We start from the raw sequence: 18,410 nt of genomic DNA on the forward strand, positions 1-18,410 counted from the left end.
GAGCTCAAGGGAAGCCTGTGACTTGGGTGGGTAGCGTGACCAGTGCTTGGCCCCCATGTTGAAGAGCTGGAAAGGCACTAAGGGGTTCTTAGATTTGCCCTCCTCACAGGATGCTAGTATTCCTCAGGTTTTTTTCCCTTGCTGATACAGTTGCAGTGGGCTGGCAACACCCTCAGGCACACCTGGAGACACAGGCTGCGTCTCCAGATTTTTTTAAAACAAACCAGGCAAATTAACCAAAGCGTTCACAAAACCCGTGTATAGCGCTCTCCGTGCAGAACATGCACAGTTAAACATCCATTAAAAATAAGAACCTTACACCTCCTCTTAGATGAGAAGAACAATTAAAAACTGCAATTGTCCTTGGTCCACAGTGGCACAGAGCATGCAGAACATAACCCACAGGAACAGAGACCTGCAGCTTTTGTGAGGCAATCCCCCAACATCTGGGGCACCTGAGCCATCACAAGCTCTTTTTGCCATTGAGTAACTCTGCATGCTTGTCTTCATCCAGCTTCAAGTGCTTCTTGCTGTATTTCTTGATGAGGGTCCCAGGTATCAATGCTGCCACAGCCATTGCAAGCAGTTTGAGCAGCGTGTCCCAGGAGAAAATGGCATCTAAAGAGGTGATTTGTGACAGAATGGCTCCTGTCTGCACACAGATGAAATTATATGGTGTAAGACCTGAAAAAATCAGAGCAGAAAAAAGTCTGTTAGTGTTCCCCCCTGCAACATTAGCTCAAATATGCTCCCGCCCAAGGCCAGACACAGGGATCTGTGTTCATAATGGAAAGAATGGGGTGCGATTCAAAACTTTACTGCATTGGTGATGCGCGCATATTTGCAAAATGCTCTGAGATGACTGAGTATAAGGGCAGCATGGAGGCAAACAGTTAAATGTGGCAGTCACAGCTATAAACCTTGCACTCTGCCTTCCCCAGCTCAGCATACTGCTCAAGGCTCTGTGACCAGGAGAGAAGCAACGTCACGCTGCACCCTCAGACAGTCTCCCCAGGCCTTACCGATGAGAACAGAGAAGAAGAACTGGGACACAGGAATGTTTAAAATGGGAGCTGAGAGATTCAGAAACCAGTTTGGTGTCATGGGGAACAGCCTCAGGAACAACAAGAAGAAAAATAAGCAGCTCCTGTTCTCTTCTACCTGCCAAGAGAAACATTTCAAATTCTTTCTGCTCTTCAGACAGCAGTAAGATCTGAACGGTCATGACACTAAAGTGAATGTAAGTTTTCTTCTAACATGCTGTAACATCAGTCCAGAACTGATGAAAAGCAGCAGCCTTAGGTACATATGGGAGCCTAATGGTGAGGCAGCCCCTTCCATGCCAGTGGTGAAAATGGAATCCGACCTGGATGAGAGATGGGGAAGGCGATAGCACAGCCACCTCCAGCTGTACAACGCTGCACAGGATGGGCGGAGGCAGCTCTGGAGCACAGGGGCTTCCCCATCAATCCGTTATCTTACTTCTGATTTCCCTCGGGATCTGGGATTTTCCACAGGCCCCCTTTGCGAGCAGCCCGCTCCCAGCCCGGGCGGCAGGAGGCCCTTCCCCGCCGGACACATCCCCTGCCCACGCTCGGTTTTCACTAGGCGCATCCCAGGCAGCCGGGGCCGGGCCGGGTGCCGCAGAGCCGGGCCGCTCCTACCTTCCCCTGCAGCAGCGCCACCTTGCCCGGGAAGTAGCGGACGACGAGCTGCTTTCCGAACGCGCCCGACAGCAGGTAGCAGAAGGTCGCTCCCACCGACGTCAGGGCCGAGCACAGCGCCAGCCCGGTCCACGGCCCGAAGAGCGCTCCGGCCAGCACGTTCTGCGGGGCACGGGCCGGTGAGACCCCGGCGCTCCCCAGCCTGGCCGCCCCGGCTCCTCGGGGGCGTCGGGCCGACCCGCCCCCCCCGGCAGGCCCCGGCTCGCCCCGCACGGCCCCGGCCCGGCCCTGCCCCGCAGCAGCGCCCGGTCGGGGCCCGGTGCCGAAGGGCCCCCCCGAGGGGCTCGCACCTCCCCCCCCGCGACCCCCGGCGCGGCCGTACCAGGAGGCTGGAGCCGGGGATGGCGAAGCTCTGCTTGTAGAGGTAGGCGGCGCAGAACAGGGCCAGCGCCGCGCCCCGGTGCTGCCGCTCGTAGTCCCGCAGCGCCTCGGCCAGCTCCCGCAGCTCCTCCAGGTCCGACGGGAACCGCAGCGGCCTGAGGGAGGCGGCGGGGCAGCGGCGGGGGCAGACCCGGAGCGCCGGCCCGCCTCGCCCCCGCCGCCCCCGCACCTACCTGCGCGCCTGCCCCGCGCTCAGCCGCGCCGACAGCAGCCACAGGGCGGCCGTGGCGGCCGCGAAGGTGAGCAGCAGCCCGGCCAGCCGCCGCCACATCCCGCGGAGGGGCCGCCGCTGCCGCCGGCCGCCCGCCCCCGCCCCCGTCCCGCGGCGGGACGCGCATGCGCGGGGAGGTGCTGCGCGATCGGCCCGGCCCCGGAGGGCTCAGCTCGGCCCCCGGGGGCTCAGCCCGGCCCCTCAACCCGTCTCGGCACCCGGGGGCGCGGTGCGGGCCCGGAGGGCTCAGTCTGGCCCCGGAGGGCTCAGCGCGGCCCCTCAGCCCGGTCCCTGAGGGCTCAGCGCGGCCCCTCAGCCCGGTCCCTTGAGGGATCAGCGCGGCCCCTCAGCCCGGTCCCTTGAGGGATCAGCGCGGCCCCGGAGGGCTCAGCCCGGCCCCGGAGGGCTCAGCGCGGCCCCTCAGCCCGGTCCCTTGAGGGATCAGCGCGGCCCCGGAGGGCTCAGCCCAGCCGCTGAGGGCTCAGCGCGGCCCCTCGGCCCGGTCCCTTGAGGGCTCAGCGCGGCCCCGGAGGGCTCAGCCCAGCCGCTGAGGGCTCGGCCCGGCCCCTCGGCCCGGCACCCGGGGGCTCAGCGCGGCCCCTCGGCCCGGCACCCGGGGGCTCAGCGCGGCCCCTCGGCCCGGCACCCGGGGGCGCAGGGCGGCCCCGGAGGGCTCAGTCTGGCCCCGGAGGGCTCAGCGCGGCCCCGGAGGGCGCAGCCCAGCCCGGCTCCCGAGGGCTCAGTGCGGCCCCTCAGCTCAGCCCGGCCCCTGAGGTGAGGCGGCTCTGCCCCACCATGGAGGGGTGCTCCAAAAACACACAACGCCATCATGGTTTTTGAGTTTGTTGGGTTTTTTTGGTTTTGGGTTTTTTGGGGTTTTTTTTTGTCGTTGTTTGTTTGGGTTTTTGTAGGGGTGGTTTTTTGTGTGTGTCACTTCTACAGCCCCATTTACAAATGGCAGCCCGCAGGAGGGCCCCGCTGTTGCTTGGTGCGCGGGAGGCGCTGGGCAGCTTTCAGACGAGTGTCCGTATGGCTGGAAACGCCGGCCAGCCAGGTTCAGATGTAACATTCAGAAATAACGTGTTGGGGTCTTAGCTCCTGCTCCAGCATGGGATGGGCTTGAAGGTTTTTTTGGTGTTCTCCATCAGGACGAGGTCATACCTGCACAGATGTGGTCTGCGTACAAACAGTCAACATGAGCCAGAAATGAGAAATGAGCCATTCTTGTACCATCCCCCAGTCGGGCCTCCCAGCGTGCTGGAGGCTTATGTAAAATAAGTCACATTCTCAAGACAACTGGTTTGAAGACCACCTCAAGTGAGGGTCAGTGTAAGCCTTACCGAGGTCAGAAATACCTTGAGCGTATTTTCATTCTTTTCTATGTTACCTTTTGCTTTTCCTTGTGAAAAAAGAACACAAAACCCAGCAAGCAAACTGAGGTGTTGGCTGCAGAGTTTGTGGTTCCCTTTAAGCCTGTCTACACTTGAGTGTCCACCACACGAGTGGGTCCTTCCAGTTCGCCTGCGTGTCCCTGCCGGTTCCCTGGTACCAGCGTTAGGGGTTGTGCCACCACTGAGCTGGGACCAGGCACTGGTCTGCCCTAGAGCTAGCCCAGCCGAAAACCAGAGGAAATACGCAGGCTTTCACCTGGGGCCACATAAGCGTTAGCCCTGGTGCAGAGAAGGACAAGAGGGCAGGACGTCCCTCCCTGTGGCAGTGACTGATTACTTAATGGTGTTAAAATAGTCGTGAAACTGTGCTTGTAGCCTGTAGCAGCCCCTCCTAGGCGAAGGTGGACAGCCTCTGATGAAATGTTTGGGCATTTGCATCTACTTTTTCAAAGACTGTGGATCTGGAGCTGGACGTGACTGTGGAGATGTAGGACAGGAGAAAGGGAATGTCAGCAAGGAGGAGCTGCAGAAGGACTTTGCTTATTAGCAAAAAGATTGCTTATCAATCTTTTCCTTATTCCAAGGCCAAGGGTAGCAGATCTTCACAAACTGCAAAGAAACACGTACTGCAGCTCTCTCCTTTTTTGCTTGACCATTCTGACTCTCTGATATGCAATCCTTGTTTTAGCCCAAATCTAAAGCGTGGTATGGTTTGATGTCCACGTACTGTCCTTGCACACAAGGTCAGCCTGAGAGATTCAGTACTTGCTGAGCTCAGGCAGAGATCCCATCCTCCAAAGGTGCCCCAGAAATCGGAGAAGCTTAAGGGTAGGACTGCAGAGCAGGAGGAGGTTAATGAGGTGACTGAAGCAGCTGTAGAAATCTCATCAGCAAATGACCTGGTCAGTACCTCATGATGTTGTGTGCAGTATTCAGTGCTTTGGGGCATAGCGGCCAGCAGCTCCCAGTTACTGGAATTCCAGGAGTAAATTAATCTCCCTGCCTGACTGGACATAGAAATTGACTGAGATATAAAATGTGTATTTGAGGCTGGGCATCTGTATTTCCCTGAGAGTTGCATTTACCTTCAGCCCAGAGTTCAGGCCGGAGCAGCTTCTCAAAGGTCATTTTCCTGACCAAAGGTTAAGAAGTCAGACCACATCAGAGTCAGACCATTAATTACATGTTTCCATTACAAGAAGAGAACCTCTGTGTTGAAGTAGGTATTCAGCTGTGGGGTTTGTACGCGTGGACTTAAGGTGGAATTTATTCCCAAGATATGTGTACAAGAATTATTAAATATGAAATAAACCTAATTCTTCTAAACAAACTCAGCCAGGTCAGGAATCTGGGAGATTTGTTTACTTCTGTCCAGTCTGCAACCACAGAAATGTTTTATAAACCTCTGCTTACCTTTCTGGACTTGTAAGTGACCGGAACCTCACTTGGAGAATCCTGAGCTTGAATTTTGGGCCAATGACAGATCCTGTGGAAAACGTCAAGGAAACTTTTTCTACATTTTCAAAATCTTGGTCGAATCCAATTAGCAGAGTGATGCGGTTGTACTGCTGAAAAGCTGCAGCTTCTCTAAAGATAAAGCAGACAAAGTGTCAGAGAGCCACCAAGGGAATGGCACCATTTTTAATGTATTCAGTACAATATTAGAAACAGTGTCGGGGGAGGAGGACTGAACTTATGATTAGTTTGTGATTTACAGGAAAGGGGTATGGATTCGGGTCTCCAGGTGTGAACCTGCTCAGCCACTTGTGCACTTGGTTACTTGGGGTGGAGGTGGGGACACAGAGGTCTGATGCTGTCTGCTCTAGTCCCAAACCAGAATCCTCACAGTGCTTCTGCTTTGAACCTGAGGGGACTAGACCCAAATGATGTCTGTACCAGGCTGGCTGTGCAGATCTGAACACTGGGTCATCCATGGAGTTTGCAGAATACGTTGCTGTATATAAAGATCTGTTTGTAACAGCGCTGCATGGCTGAGGTAGCTCTACAAGTGGAGCACTGTACCTGGGGGGTATGAATGCCCCCAACTAAATTTCTGGTAGTTCTCTTCCGGCAAATGCAGCAGAAGTGTGTGTGAAACAATGCAGTGTTGGCCCCACTCTGCTCTGCTCTGGTGCGGCTGCATCTGGAGTGCTGTGTCCAGTTCTGGGCTCCCCAGTTCAAGAGAGACGGGGAACTACTGGAGAGGGGCCAGCAGAAGGCTGCAAAGATGATGAGGGGCTGGAGCATCTCCCTGATGAGGAAAGGCTGGGAGAGCTGGGGCTGTTTAGCCTGGAGAAGAGAACACCTAGAGGGGATCTTATCAATGCATGTAAATATCTTAAGAGTGAGCGTCAGGAGGACGGGGCCAGGCTCTTTTCAGTGGTGACCAGCAACAGGACAAGGGACAATGGGCACAGACTGCAGCACAGGAGCTGCCATCTGAATATGAGGAAAAACTATTTTACCTTGAGGGTGAGGGGGCACTGGCACAGGCTGCCCAGAGAGGCTGTGGGGTCTCCTTCTTTGGAGACATTCAAACCTGCCCAGATGTGATCCTGTGCAACCTGCTCTAGGAGAACCTGCTTTAGCAGGTGGTTGGGCTAGGTGATCTCCAGAGGTCCCTTCCAACCCTGACCAGTCTGGGATTCCGTGACTGAAATTAACAGAGAGTAATCCAGCTGCTCAGGATGGGAAGAGAGCACAAGACTTAAAGATGTGAAGCCTCACAAGGCTGGGGTTAGACCTTGGTCCTTTTTGACAGAATGGCCAGTTCCACTTTGAGATATGCATGAAAACCACACTGGTGTCGGTGCAACATCGGCAGGGCTGCTCGCAAGGACGCTGTGTCCACACAACACGTTCTTTGTATAGCTGTATGGCTGTAGTTTAAGGTTGCCCTTATGGAGGGCGAGGAGTGCAGATGTGACTGGAAGCACGTCCCTGTTGCAACACTGAAAATGACTGGCCTTGTTGTAGAAGTGTTAGGAGGCCTGACAAATAGGACAAGTTTTAACCTGTCAAAGGTGTTTATGATGTGTGTGTGTAAGCATGCTGCCTGGTGGGCTGTCGCAGGCTGGGCAGGGTGGGTAGTCCTGTTGTGCAGCCCCAGGGAGCTATGCAGATTGCTCTGGTGCAGGCAGATAGGGCTGAGAGAGTATGCAGTTAGAGATACTTGGGAAAACTAGTTGAGCAGGACTTGTTTGCTGAAGTGTGTTTAGATCAGTCAGGAATTTGCATGTCCACATAAACACCAGTCATTAATTGCCTCTGTGAGTGGAATGAATTGATTTGGATGTTACGTATTCAGCCCAGGTTCATCCCAGCTGTCTTGGGCACCTGGAGCTGGAAAGGGATGCTAGCTGGAAGGGGAAGGAAAGAGGGGGAGATGTGTTTTTCCTCCTGCTTTAGTGGAAGCCTAGCACAGCCGTGCCACTGGCTGAGACTGTCCACTTCAGTCCTTTACATGACTGAGAAAGGCCCAAACCAAAGGACAGGGCTGTCAGCCGACTTGCACTGGGAGAGTCTGTGAAAACCACATAGCACCAGGGAAGCCCTGAAAGCACGTACACTGTCAAGTATCAGCAGAGAAATTAGGGGAGGGTATCTTGCCTCCTCCCAGGTGCAGCTGCACCAAGTGTTTGCTAACATTCACAGAACAGCACATCGGTAAGACTTACGGATTAACTTTAGATTCTGCCTTCTTCCCGGTTTCATCAGCTAGTACAATGCTGAAGGTGCCTCTTCTGGTGTCCTTGTTCCATGTAATAATATCCACAAAGTAGTGATAAACTGAGGAAGGAGAGAGAGAGAGCGAGAGCTCGAGAGAGAGCGCTCTGCACGCTCGCTCTGCTTTCCAGCCCAGCTGCATGCCTAGGTGGGAGCTGAGCTGCAGGTGGATGATGTCTTTCTCCCATTTGCTCATCTGACATAACCCCCTCAATTTATCTCTTAAATCTCTTTCTCCTTCCTGCTTCCATCTCCCTTTGCAGAGATTTCTAACAGAGATATTAAGAGATGTCTGGGAAAGCACTAGAGCGAGGGTTACACAAGTGGCATGCAAGGTGCATGTATAGCTTTCAGCATGCTGCCTTTCACTCCCTGCCTTCCCCATTCACTTTCAGGTTGCCTTTTCTTCCTCCTGTCCGCCTCTGAACCCCTTCATTTCTGTTCTTGGCATCCTTGATTTGTCTTCTCTATCACAGGGCAGAATTGTTCGTTCTTCACTCTGATCGGCAAATCACTGAATTTACTTGTTGACCAGCACTGGAGCTCAGGCCATAATCCCTGCCCATGGCTTGGTAAGTCAGTGATCGTGGGGGTGAGGAGAAACCCTTGTGAAACCTTTTTTCCCCACAGATTCTCCCTTGCCTGGACCCTTTCCCTGTTCCCTTCGCTTTTGCCCAGGGTAGCTTTTTTACCTGTTTAGCTCAGAGCATGTCTTTGACTCTCATCAATCCCACACACCTCTTTCTTGCACAAAAGAATGGTGTGTTGTTGTGAAACACAGTTTAGGAACTACCCTTTTATGGTTCATTTTCATGTTCTCAACAAATCTCCTAGCATCCTAAGCAAGATGAGTCTGTTCTTGCACATCTCTAGCGAGTCGTTGGCTTTCACAGTCCCAGGCAGGTTTGCAGATAGGGAATGCAATGGCAAGACTGCAGATGGGAACAATTCTATCCAGCAGTCACTGGCTTTGTTTCTGAAATGCTGGCTATGATGCCAACAGCAACTAACCATCTCTGCACGGCTGTTGCTGAAGGAGGCAAGACACAAAGGAAAATCATCTCAGAAATCTTAGTCACTTACTGCAGAACGGCTCTTTGTCCGCTGTATCAAAAAACATACTTGTCACTGGATGGCTCTGTTGTGTTAAATAGCTTTTCCACTTATGGGCATAATAGCCTATAGATGACAGTTTGAAAATGAAACGGAGAGTTACTGCATAGGTATATAAGCAACTAAATTGCTGAAAATAACAAAGCAAGTATTTAAGAAATAGTATATTGCTTGGCAGCTGCAAGGTAGTACTGTGGCACATGATCCCGTACTCTGTAGACTTATACCAGGGCTTAATTTTACTGGTGTAACTAAAGCCAACTGAGTGTCTAAATATGCCTGGTTATGGCTCAGCACTTATTTTAAGACTGATCATTTTCCACATCTGATTTCCATGGTCAAGAAGGATTTCATTTTGCAGTGCAGAATGAAAATCAGCCCCCTTAGCTTTGCAGGTTCATTTCTGGAAGTGTCAGGGGCTTTAGCATCAACGTTTCAGAAATGGCAGCCTGAAGCTGGGCTATCACATCCAGGCTGGGACATCTCTGTGGGTCAGTTACAAAAAAAACCAGAATACCCTTTGTTCACCCCTCTGCCATTCCTTTTAGAGTCAAGAGGGGTTTGTTGTGCTGAATATTCCTCAGAAAAGAGGCTGCTTTAGCAAGAACATGCCCCTATCCCTCAAACTCTGCAACTAATGGACTTCATTGTTTCTGTGACTGTAGTGTAAAGATCCCAAGACTTGTTTTGGCTTTTCTAGTTCTGGATCCTTTACATGTGGATTTGTGTTCTGGATCATAATGTGATATGGCTGTACAAGGTGCAGGGAAACTTCTCAGACTTCTTTTGCCTGCAGCGGAGGCTTGTACCCCTGCAGAAGTGAAGGAGACCAGCTCAAAAACCTCAGTGGAAACAACTTACCTGCTTTTGCAAAGCACTGTGTTGTGTTAGTCCTTTAGCAAAATGTTTGTCACATACCAAGTTACAGTAATGATGGGCAGCTCTGCCAGACACGTGCATTCACGATGTGTTTACATTCCCTGGATCCTTACCTAGGATGGGGCATGGCATAGGCCAAAAAGTTTCGCAGCTGGTACATTTGCCATTCCTGTAATTTCTGTATGAGTCACACGGGTAGGCAGTAATATTGCAGCTCTGTTTCAGGGATGACATGAACAGGAAAACAGACCTCTGGTGGTCACATTTAAAATACTGCAATCCTTAATCATACATAGGGAAGAAATATTTTGTTAGCAATCCTCATGCTTTGGGAAAACAGTATTAATGCACTAGCAAAGAAGGACACACCAGCGGACAGTCACTAACCAGTCTGAACACAACAGACAGCACTGGGGAGTACTGGGCTGTGGCAGAACAGTTAGTGAGCACTAGCTTCTGCCTTTGAGTGCACTCAGCTCTGCCTGTGTCTACTTTACTGTTCTTGTCTTTTTTGGTTTTAAAAACGTATTTGTTTGTATTGTTGCTGCAGCTCCAGAGAATCCAGCTATGGATCCTATTCCATCTCAGGTGTTCTCTCCTCTCTGAGCTCAGGCCTGACAGCTGGATATTGCCTTATGTTTTTTGCACATGGGTTTTCATTTTGGTGTAAAAAACTCTTTAGAAAGGCATAACAAAATGAGTGAAGCCTCATTTCCTATGGATTTTTGTTTCAGGCTGGTTTCCTATGTAGATTCTCTTGGGTCTGATAAGGGTTGAGTTCATGTTACTGCCTTTTCTTCTGTGAGATATCTTCTTCACCCAGGTTTCATAAAACCAGCTCTGCTGCCAGGCTGGAAAGGAAAAATGCCTTCTTGCATTCAAGACTAGGGCTGTACTTGCCAGATTGCACTGTCTGTCACTGTCAAGAAAGGTGCATTGGATCTGGTATAACTGCTCACCCCATGTTTATCTTGAACCTGTTTTCTGAACAGGTTCTTGCCATTGCTAGTCCTTGGGGTTTTATATATGTTCTAAGTAATATTTTTTTTAAAAAACCCAACAAAAAACCCATGGGTTTTCTGAACCTACTCACAAAATGAAGGCACAAATCTACCTGATGACTTTTTGCATGGAAAATTAATCCCGTTTGGATTTCTGACAGAGAGCAGAAGGATCACCCCTGACTCATATATCTGCCTGGTGCACATCAGCTAAACTTCTGTTGTTACGTCAGTGTGCCACATCGATGCTGGGAAGAGATTGCTGTCGCAGCTTTCCCAGAATATGGTTTTCATGTATTTTCTAAGCAGTGATGCTGTTTCTCTGACCTCCTCTTTTTCTGATTGGAAACATTTTGTCAGTGTTTGTGCCATTCAAGGCAGAATTAATTACCAGAAAATATTGTCAGTGGACAGCCAGGCTGGTTGGTCCCACCGTTGGGGTAGAAGTCTATGTGGCCTAATGCTTCTCTGTAACCTAGTACTGACAAAAGAAAATATCAGGGAATATTAAATTGTAAAATGCAGAAGAAGAAAACATAAGAAACTAACTGGGAAAAATAATAGTTATGTAGCTCTAGGATGCCTGCCTGTGCAGGAATATTAATGTAATTCATCTGTTTAGGCAGCAGGCCAAATGGTTGTGACCCAGCTGTGTTATTTTAGCAACGGTATCAAATACCTAAAAAAAGTCTCTGTGTGTGACAGTACAAAATTTGGCTTTTTGTGTTGCTGTATGCAGGAGAGGGAAAGGGATGTGAAACACTGGGTATTGCTGTGCTGCTGAAGTCCAACTTCTTGGCAGGGCTGGGAGAAGACAGGAGGCAGCAATGATGTGGGAAAGCCAAGTGCTAGGGGTAGGTTACCTGTGGGAGCAGAGTGGAGGGCTTGCATCACGCTGCTGGCCTGGCTGGCGGATTTGAAGGTGGTTGGGAAAGGAGTGGGCTGCGGGAGATTCCGGATTCACCCTCAGATGAAGGTTTAGCCCGGGGGAGGTGGGATGAAGACTGGAAGCATCATTCAGGGAGCCACGGGGTTGGGGATAACTGATCTGCTGTGCAAGGCGTTGAGTGGTGTAACTACCTTCTTAGACGGCACGTGCTTGGCGGCAGCCCGGCTCCGCAGTGTGCTGTTGATGTGCAGCTGCTCTGGCAGGACTGTGTGCTGCAGTAGCAACAGGGCACTCCTGCACTGCTGCAGGTGGTCTGCCTAAGTCCTTGTAATTCATGGGCCAGGAGGCTATAATTGCTATAGAACAGCAGCATGTTTTGAAAGACAAACCAGCAGCTCCTGAGGGAGTGCCTTTGACAGTGTGAGCAACACAGGACTGGAGTGCACTGCACAGCACCAGTGAAGGAGACTGCTTTCCTGCTGGGCCAAAGGAGCAAGGATGCCCCCAGCACTGCTGCCTGCCAGAGCCCCTACTTTCCTGTGCTCCCCATCAGTCTCTAGCTTTCTTTGTGATGGGAAATAGGAGAAATGTCACATACCAACGGTGTCTGAATGAATGACATCAACAAACTGTGCGTCTGTAGGATCCAGCCTCTCACTGGGCGGCTTTCCTCTGTACAAGGGGCCTGCTGGGTCAAGGCCTGCAATGCAAAGCACGCGTGTGGCATCCCTTCAGCACTCTGCAGCTCACTCCACTCACGGTGGACAGCTATCCTTGAAGGAAAAAGGACTGACAGGAGCAAGGGCTTACCTGTGATTCTTCCAAGCGTACCATCAAACATCTGTCCCACAAAGCCAGAGATGTGTGCTCCCAGGCTCACTCCTATCATGTGCAAGGAGTCGAGTGATGCTCCGTCAACCTGAGATTTAAAAGTACTTCTGGTCACAGATTTTAGGCACTTGAAAGTCATAAAAAAGTATCAGGAGGAGGAAGGTAATTGCATCTCCCTACTTTTCCCAAATTTTCCCTTGATGTGTTCCATTCTGTAAATATTCCCCCTTTGATAGTGCCACAGTACAGCCAGCGCTCATGTTTGAGGCCTGTGTCTGAGCCAGCTGTGATGAGAACAGTTTGGGTGATGGTTTTATTTTCCAGGGGCCGTGACTGCAAGTGTGGACAGGAACGAGTATTCATGGACCACATGAGTACCACTCCAGTTGCCTCACGTGTGGTTCCTGCAAAGAGTTAGCAGACACAACGATGCTAATGACCCAGTGTCATCCTTGCTGTGCCTGTGCAACAGCTTAGAGCGGCTGTGAGCTGTAGCTGATCCCCATAAGCTTTGGACATGCAGAAAGTAGAAGTAGTTTCTATGCATGTAACAAGTCTGTAGACTTTTGTGTCCAGAAATGTAAAGGCTTAGAGTGGAAACTGAATATTGCAACAAAATACCCTCATACCAAGTCTGAGGGTAGAATTTGGCACTGCAGTATAGCTGCACTTCCAAAAATTAATGTATTAATACCTTATAATACATCTTGCTGTTTGTAAACACTTCCTTTGTGCCCTTTACATACTGTGCATTAATGACTATCATAGTGCGAACATTCAACTTACCAACATTTCATCAATAAGTTGCTTCAGAATCTCAGCAACTTTTTTGCAGTTTCTGGAAGCGTTACTGTAGATGAGAGTTGTTGCCCCCTGGTTCCAGTCCACAAGGATGACGTTCATGTCTCCTACAGAAAGCAGGAGATGTACCAAGTCATGGATCCAGACTGGGGCAGAGCCTGTGAGTCGGTATCCGTGGATGATGAAGGTAGTTTTCTTGGTCACATCTAGATACCTGGAGGCAGTTGAGTTGAGCTCTTCAGCACAGGTTGGGTTCTGTCTGGTGTAGAGCAGCAGCTTCACTTTCAGCTCTGTCCCTATCAAAGCGCTGCCGAAGCTGAGAGCTGTGAATGCAGGGCATGTCTCCCCAGGTTCTAAAAAGAGCACAATGTGGCAATCCCGAGGTTAGCACCAATGTGTTTGCTTTGACCTGTTCTGCCTGCCAGCCCTGCACAGGCAGAGGAACATATGTTGTGAACTGAGTTGGGGCTGCTCCTTTCCTCTCCATCATGTTCATGACTGCAGTTACCCTGAAACTTAGGTTTTCTTGCCACGTTGGAGCAGACAGCGAGTGTACCTTCTCGGAGCAGCATTCCCTGAAACGGCACAGTGCTGCTTCCACTAGCAGCTGGGAGATGGCACAGACTTTCACCCAAAATCCCACTAGCATGAGGAAGATGTTAGAGACTGATAACCAGAATGGTTGCTGTATGGGTTTGAGAGCACTCCCGGGTGCTCTGGACAAGTTCTAGGGCAAAGAGATGCCCTTGCGGTTGGTTTGTAACTGCAGTCTGGAGCTGACAAGCTGCAGAGGATCTTGCTGTTGTGAGGGGAGCTCAGCGCTTCATTGGTACGTGCAGATGCAGCCTGCTATTTCAGACTGCAAAATGGGACACCCTTTGACTGCCTGAGATATGTTACTGGTACTGCTTTACTCACAGCTGAAGAGTAACTGAATTTTGTGTAGGCGCTGCTTTATGGGATGGTCTCTGTCATTTGAAAGCCCGTCTTTGTGCCTTGCTTTTCCAGCAGAACACCAGCTGAGCCTTCAGCATCCAATACAATCTCCAACAGCGTACTGGCAGGGAATGGAATAACTGTCTCCAGACAGACACTGCTTACGAAGGCCCTCCCAGGTTTTGGAGCCTCTTTCCTGGCTCACAATCCTTCTCCCCAAATCCCCTTAATCTTATTGAAGAACCTTGTGGGAGAGGGTGTCTCTCTCCCACACATACGCCCTGGGCTGCAATAATTGTTCAGGCTGGAGTTGCTAGAGAAATCTTCCTGATCTTTGCTGCTTAAAGGGCTGTGCAGTAGGCAGAAGGGTTTAGAAAACCTGCAGCTGTAAGCTAATTGTGCTCCAGCAAATTTCCAATACTGTGTGCATTTTAATTTCTAAATGATGAAACTCTCACAGTTTCCATGAGCAACTTTCCCATTTCCCCTCCTATGGAAATCAGGAGCGTGAGAGTCATATAACTGCTATGTGCCCAGCACATAAAATAATCTGCTTAGTTGCCATAGGTCTGCTAATTACTTTGTAGAAGCCCCAGGAGCTCGAGAAATAAAAGTTAATAGGCTACAAGGATGTTGCAGTTAAGTCCAACTGGATATTTTAAATTGCTACCATAAATTCAGAAATAAATTTTAACATTTGAGATCCATGGAGTCCTTCCTGTGTAAAGCCTATGCTAAAATATGAATAGTGGGACAGGAGTGGTGGAAAATGAGCCCTTGGCCAGGCCCAAGGAACATCCGTTGAAATCCGTGGCCTCCGAGCTGAGGGTGTTGTGCCTGTAACGCTTCCCTCAGAGCTCCCAGGGGCACTGGGACTCTGGGCCCTGCTTGCAAGAGTAAAGGTGACCTGAGTGGCTGTCTCCTGGCCAGCTTGCTCTCGTCTTGCTCTTACAGTGCTGAGATGCTCCAGAGAAACAGCAGCAAGAGTTCTCCTATGACACTGCTCACGTGAAGATCTTATAACTAACTAGCAGAGAAAAGTTATCTTTTTTTGCTGATATGCACCAGCATACAGTGAAACTCAACAACTGTCCTCTAGGTGCTACTGCAACATAAACAAATATAATTATTTTTTACTAATGACTAGAAATTGTTTTAGTTATTGTATAGTATTATTATATAGTATTGGTAATCATCTTTACTGCCACTGAAGGTGTAGTAATACTGGCAGAAATGCCAGGCAAGAATACCTTTTATATGGTGCAAGATTGCACTGGTTGCTTAATTTGTTTCTGTATCTCCAGCATGGTGCTGAGACTGGCCCAGAGGAGCACTGTGTTTGTCACAACAGCCCAAACCTTCTGGTAAAGAAGAGCTTTTAAAGAGCTGATTGGCATTTTCTAATACCTAACACAGGAACTGTTTAAAAAGCCTTGTTGTATCGGCACTGAGTCTGTTAGATTTGTTCTATTTTGATTAACAAAATCAGATCAGTGCTAATAGTGGGGGAAAACCTGCCAGCTTCTCTTCTGGCAGGCTGGTGCGTATCCCAGACTCATCCACCATGTGTTACAAAAGCTGAGGACAGCCAGTTATCCTGGCTTTGCTTTTCATTCTGGTAAGCACAGTGAATCCTACTCAAAGGGCTGGAAGTGTCTTTGAAACTCCAACATGATTTCTCTGATGGGGCAAGAGGCTTATTGAGATTAACTCTGCAAGCAAATAAATGAGGTGGGAACTTACGCCCTGGCACTGTACTTAAACCGGTGTCCAACAGACCCCTTCAGGAAAGGTGAATAAATGTGGCAATTACCCCAGTGTACCATTAACTCCCTTCCAGCTCTGCCTTGGCCATTATCTTGTTGAACAGCCTCAGGCAATTCACTTTTCTCCTTCTGCTCAGTTTTCTGATATGTAAAATAGGATGGCAACCACTAATTTCCCAGGCAAGGTGCCCTGATGCCTCAGCATCTGTAGCAGGGGGCATACAAATCTGTGAAGCCCACGTTCCTGTGGGGGAGCTGGACATCTTTGTCTTGAGCTTGAGATCAGCCTCTGAGGTGCTATGGCAGCAGGAGGGGCATCTTCAGAATAACTTCGTTCTGAAGATGTATATCTGTATCTGTATCTATCTATCTTCTGAAGTTATATACCACCAGGTGGGAGTGTTGCAGCCATGGGAATGGTCCCAGGCAGACTGTGGTATTTACCATAGTCAGTGCTACTTAAAGCCTGCATTCCCCTGGTCTCTCTTATTCCTTTCTTGGAGATGGTGTGTTTGGAGGCTTTTTCTTCCTTCTGTCCGGGATGTTCATCCTATGGACAGGTAGGGTTTGCAACAGGTTTGCACAGCCCAATTCTAGGGCTGTGATCTTGAGGCTGCCTACATGAATAGAATAGCAGCTGAATTTTTTAACTCCACCAGTCTGTCCTCTTGCAACGTGAAGTTCCAACAGATTTTCCCTTCAATAGGTCAGTGGTCACTTGGTCAGATTTGCACTTGTCCTAGCTGTGGGCCCTGGGAGACTGTATTGCCACAGAGCCTGCGAAGGGTGCTGCTCACCCCAACAACACCTTGTGTGGACCTCAGAGAAGCATGTTGCTGCTTCTGTGTCTCTGCAGTTTCACTGACTCTCAAAACACTGTCACATTGCCTGGGCATTTTACAGTGTGTTTCAACAGACTGGTCTTACACATCAATGAGTCTCCAGCTGTAAACATGCTTCACTGCCACACAGCACATCTCAGCAGCGGTGAAGATTTCCATCACTTTTCCACAGAGAAGAGCATCGTGCCCTCTACCTCTTAAACTGGGCTTCAGTATGTCACTGAGTTTCCTTGGTGCCTTTTCACACAATTCTCTTTTTCCACTTCTTATGACTAATTTCCTACAGCATATTTAACAAACTAAGCAAAATACAACCCCAAATATTGCTCCAGAGAACCTGATGAAATACAAGTTAGTATTTATAAGAACACTGTTCTGGTTTTTTTTTTAATCCTGTTTGTTTTCCCTACAAAGCAGAGAGCTGTAACTTGACTTGCTCCCATGTGTATGCTAACACAAGGCAGTACATTTGTTTATTGTTACACAGGTTGGTTCTTGATAGGGCTGCGAGGATATCAAACGAAGCTTATTGTTCATAAATGGTAATTCATCCTTCGCGTCTGTCATATAAGACACTGCTGAAAAGAAATCATTCTTCTCGGAAGATTTCAAATGACATTTTCAGTGTCGGTGTATAGTACTTATATAAGAGAAATGTTTGCAAAGGGAGGAAAAGATAATAAAAATGACTTCTGGTTTTACATTTGGAACTCTTAGAGCTGACTACATTCATGTAACCAATTTGCTTTGCCAAAATAAATAATGCTAGAGAAAAAACCCTAAGCAGTAACTATAATGCAGAGGGTAGATATATTCATGTTTCTGCAAAGCACAGAAAGCATGTTATATTTGACAAGAAAATGCAAAAGAAATGGTTGATTTCTTACCTGTTTTCACCCCATACAAAAGGTAGATAAACACGACACACAGCCTCAGCATATGGACTTCCACATGGAACTTCTACGGGTAGAAGCTTGTAAGGATCCCACAATTTCTTTGGCATGTGTCTGCTGTCTCTGACAACAGTTTGCTCTCCCTTTTTTTTTTTTTTTCCTGTAACAGTAGGTGTGGTGAGAGGAGGAAGTTACCAGCCAAGAAATGAAGACCAGTCTTTAGTTATACAACTAAAGCTTCTTCTTAAAAAGGTGGGGCACCTTCCATTTTACCAGGTTTCCTTATTTTAAATATAGTTTGACCTGAGGAATGACTAATCAAAGACACAAAGGGTTTCGGATCACGCTGTAAGTAGCACTTTGACTACACGTGTTGAAACTAAGGAAATCATTGCGTGTCTGTTTATCTTTTGCAAAGAATGTCAGAAGGCAGAGAAGATCGTAGGTGTCACTGCAAGTTGATAAGCACATGGGCAGGGCCAGCACTTGGTTTCACCAGGGCCCTACACTGGCAGCATTCGTGACAATGCCTACTGTCCCGTGTCCCTCTGGCTCTCCGGACCACTGTGGCCCAGCATCCCTTCTAACCTACAAGACCCTCTCGCCTCAGGCAGGAGGCAGATGCACAGCACTGTTGTGACAAAGGGAAGACACCAGTTTGAGTCAATCTGGGTCTCCACTGGGCTGCCAAGCAACTGCTGTCTTGGATGTCACTCATGTTTGGCATCCCCAACACATTTTCTTGCAGACTTGCTGGAACCTCATGAATCCAGCTCTAATTCAAGTAAGAAAGGCTTTTTTTCCTTGCTGGATGGGAGGAGGAAGATGGCAGATGCAAAGACAACTGTCAGGAAAGGAAGTCTGAAATTAGAGCTGGAAGATCTAGTGACAAAATTGGAAGGATGAGGGTGGTGGGGAGTTTGTGAAAGGGTGATGTGGGGGAGGGGAAGAGAGAGCAGGGACGGCTGCTGGTTAGAAGCTGTGTGGTAGATTTGCCTAATGTTTTCTTAGCAAATTCTTCTAACA

General features: G+C 49.3%; 2 protein-coding genes across 2 annotated transcripts; both read right to left on the reverse strand.

Annotated features, from left to right (window-relative positions):
• Nucleotides 1-243: 243 nt before the first annotated feature.
• TMEM41A (transmembrane protein 41A) lies at nt 244-2,436 on the reverse strand. Its single transcript, XM_056358454.1, has 5 exons — nt 2,279-2,436; nt 2,047-2,200; nt 1,665-1,826; nt 1,023-1,161; nt 244-684 (listed from the first exon to the last, which is right to left on the reverse strand). The coding sequence occupies exons 1-5, from the start codon at nt 2,374-2,376 to the stop codon at nt 464-466; spliced, it is 774 nt and encodes a 257-aa protein (XP_056214429.1). The 5' UTR covers nt 2,377-2,436; the 3' UTR covers nt 244-463.
• A 756-nt stretch (nt 2,437-3,192) lies between these two features.
• Nucleotides 3,193-17,630, reverse strand: LIPH (lipase H). The gene is made up of 10 exons (XM_056359126.1): nt 17,379-17,630; nt 12,933-13,300; nt 12,126-12,234; nt 11,914-12,015; nt 10,818-10,907; nt 9,539-9,706; nt 8,517-8,612; nt 7,385-7,496; nt 5,121-5,294; nt 3,193-3,492 (listed from the first exon to the last, which is right to left on the reverse strand). The coding sequence occupies exons 1-10, from the start codon at nt 17,428-17,430 to the stop codon at nt 3,408-3,410; spliced, it is 1,356 nt and encodes a 451-aa protein (XP_056215101.1). The 5' UTR covers nt 17,431-17,630; the 3' UTR covers nt 3,193-3,407.
• Between the last annotated feature and the right edge of the window lie 780 nt (nt 17,631-18,410).

This window comes from Falco biarmicus, chromosome 13 (genome assembly GCF_023638135.1).
Source record: "Falco biarmicus isolate bFalBia1 chromosome 13, bFalBia1.pri, whole genome shotgun sequence".
In the NCBI taxonomy this organism is placed as follows: domain Eukaryota; kingdom Metazoa; phylum Chordata; class Aves; order Falconiformes; family Falconidae; genus Falco; species Falco biarmicus.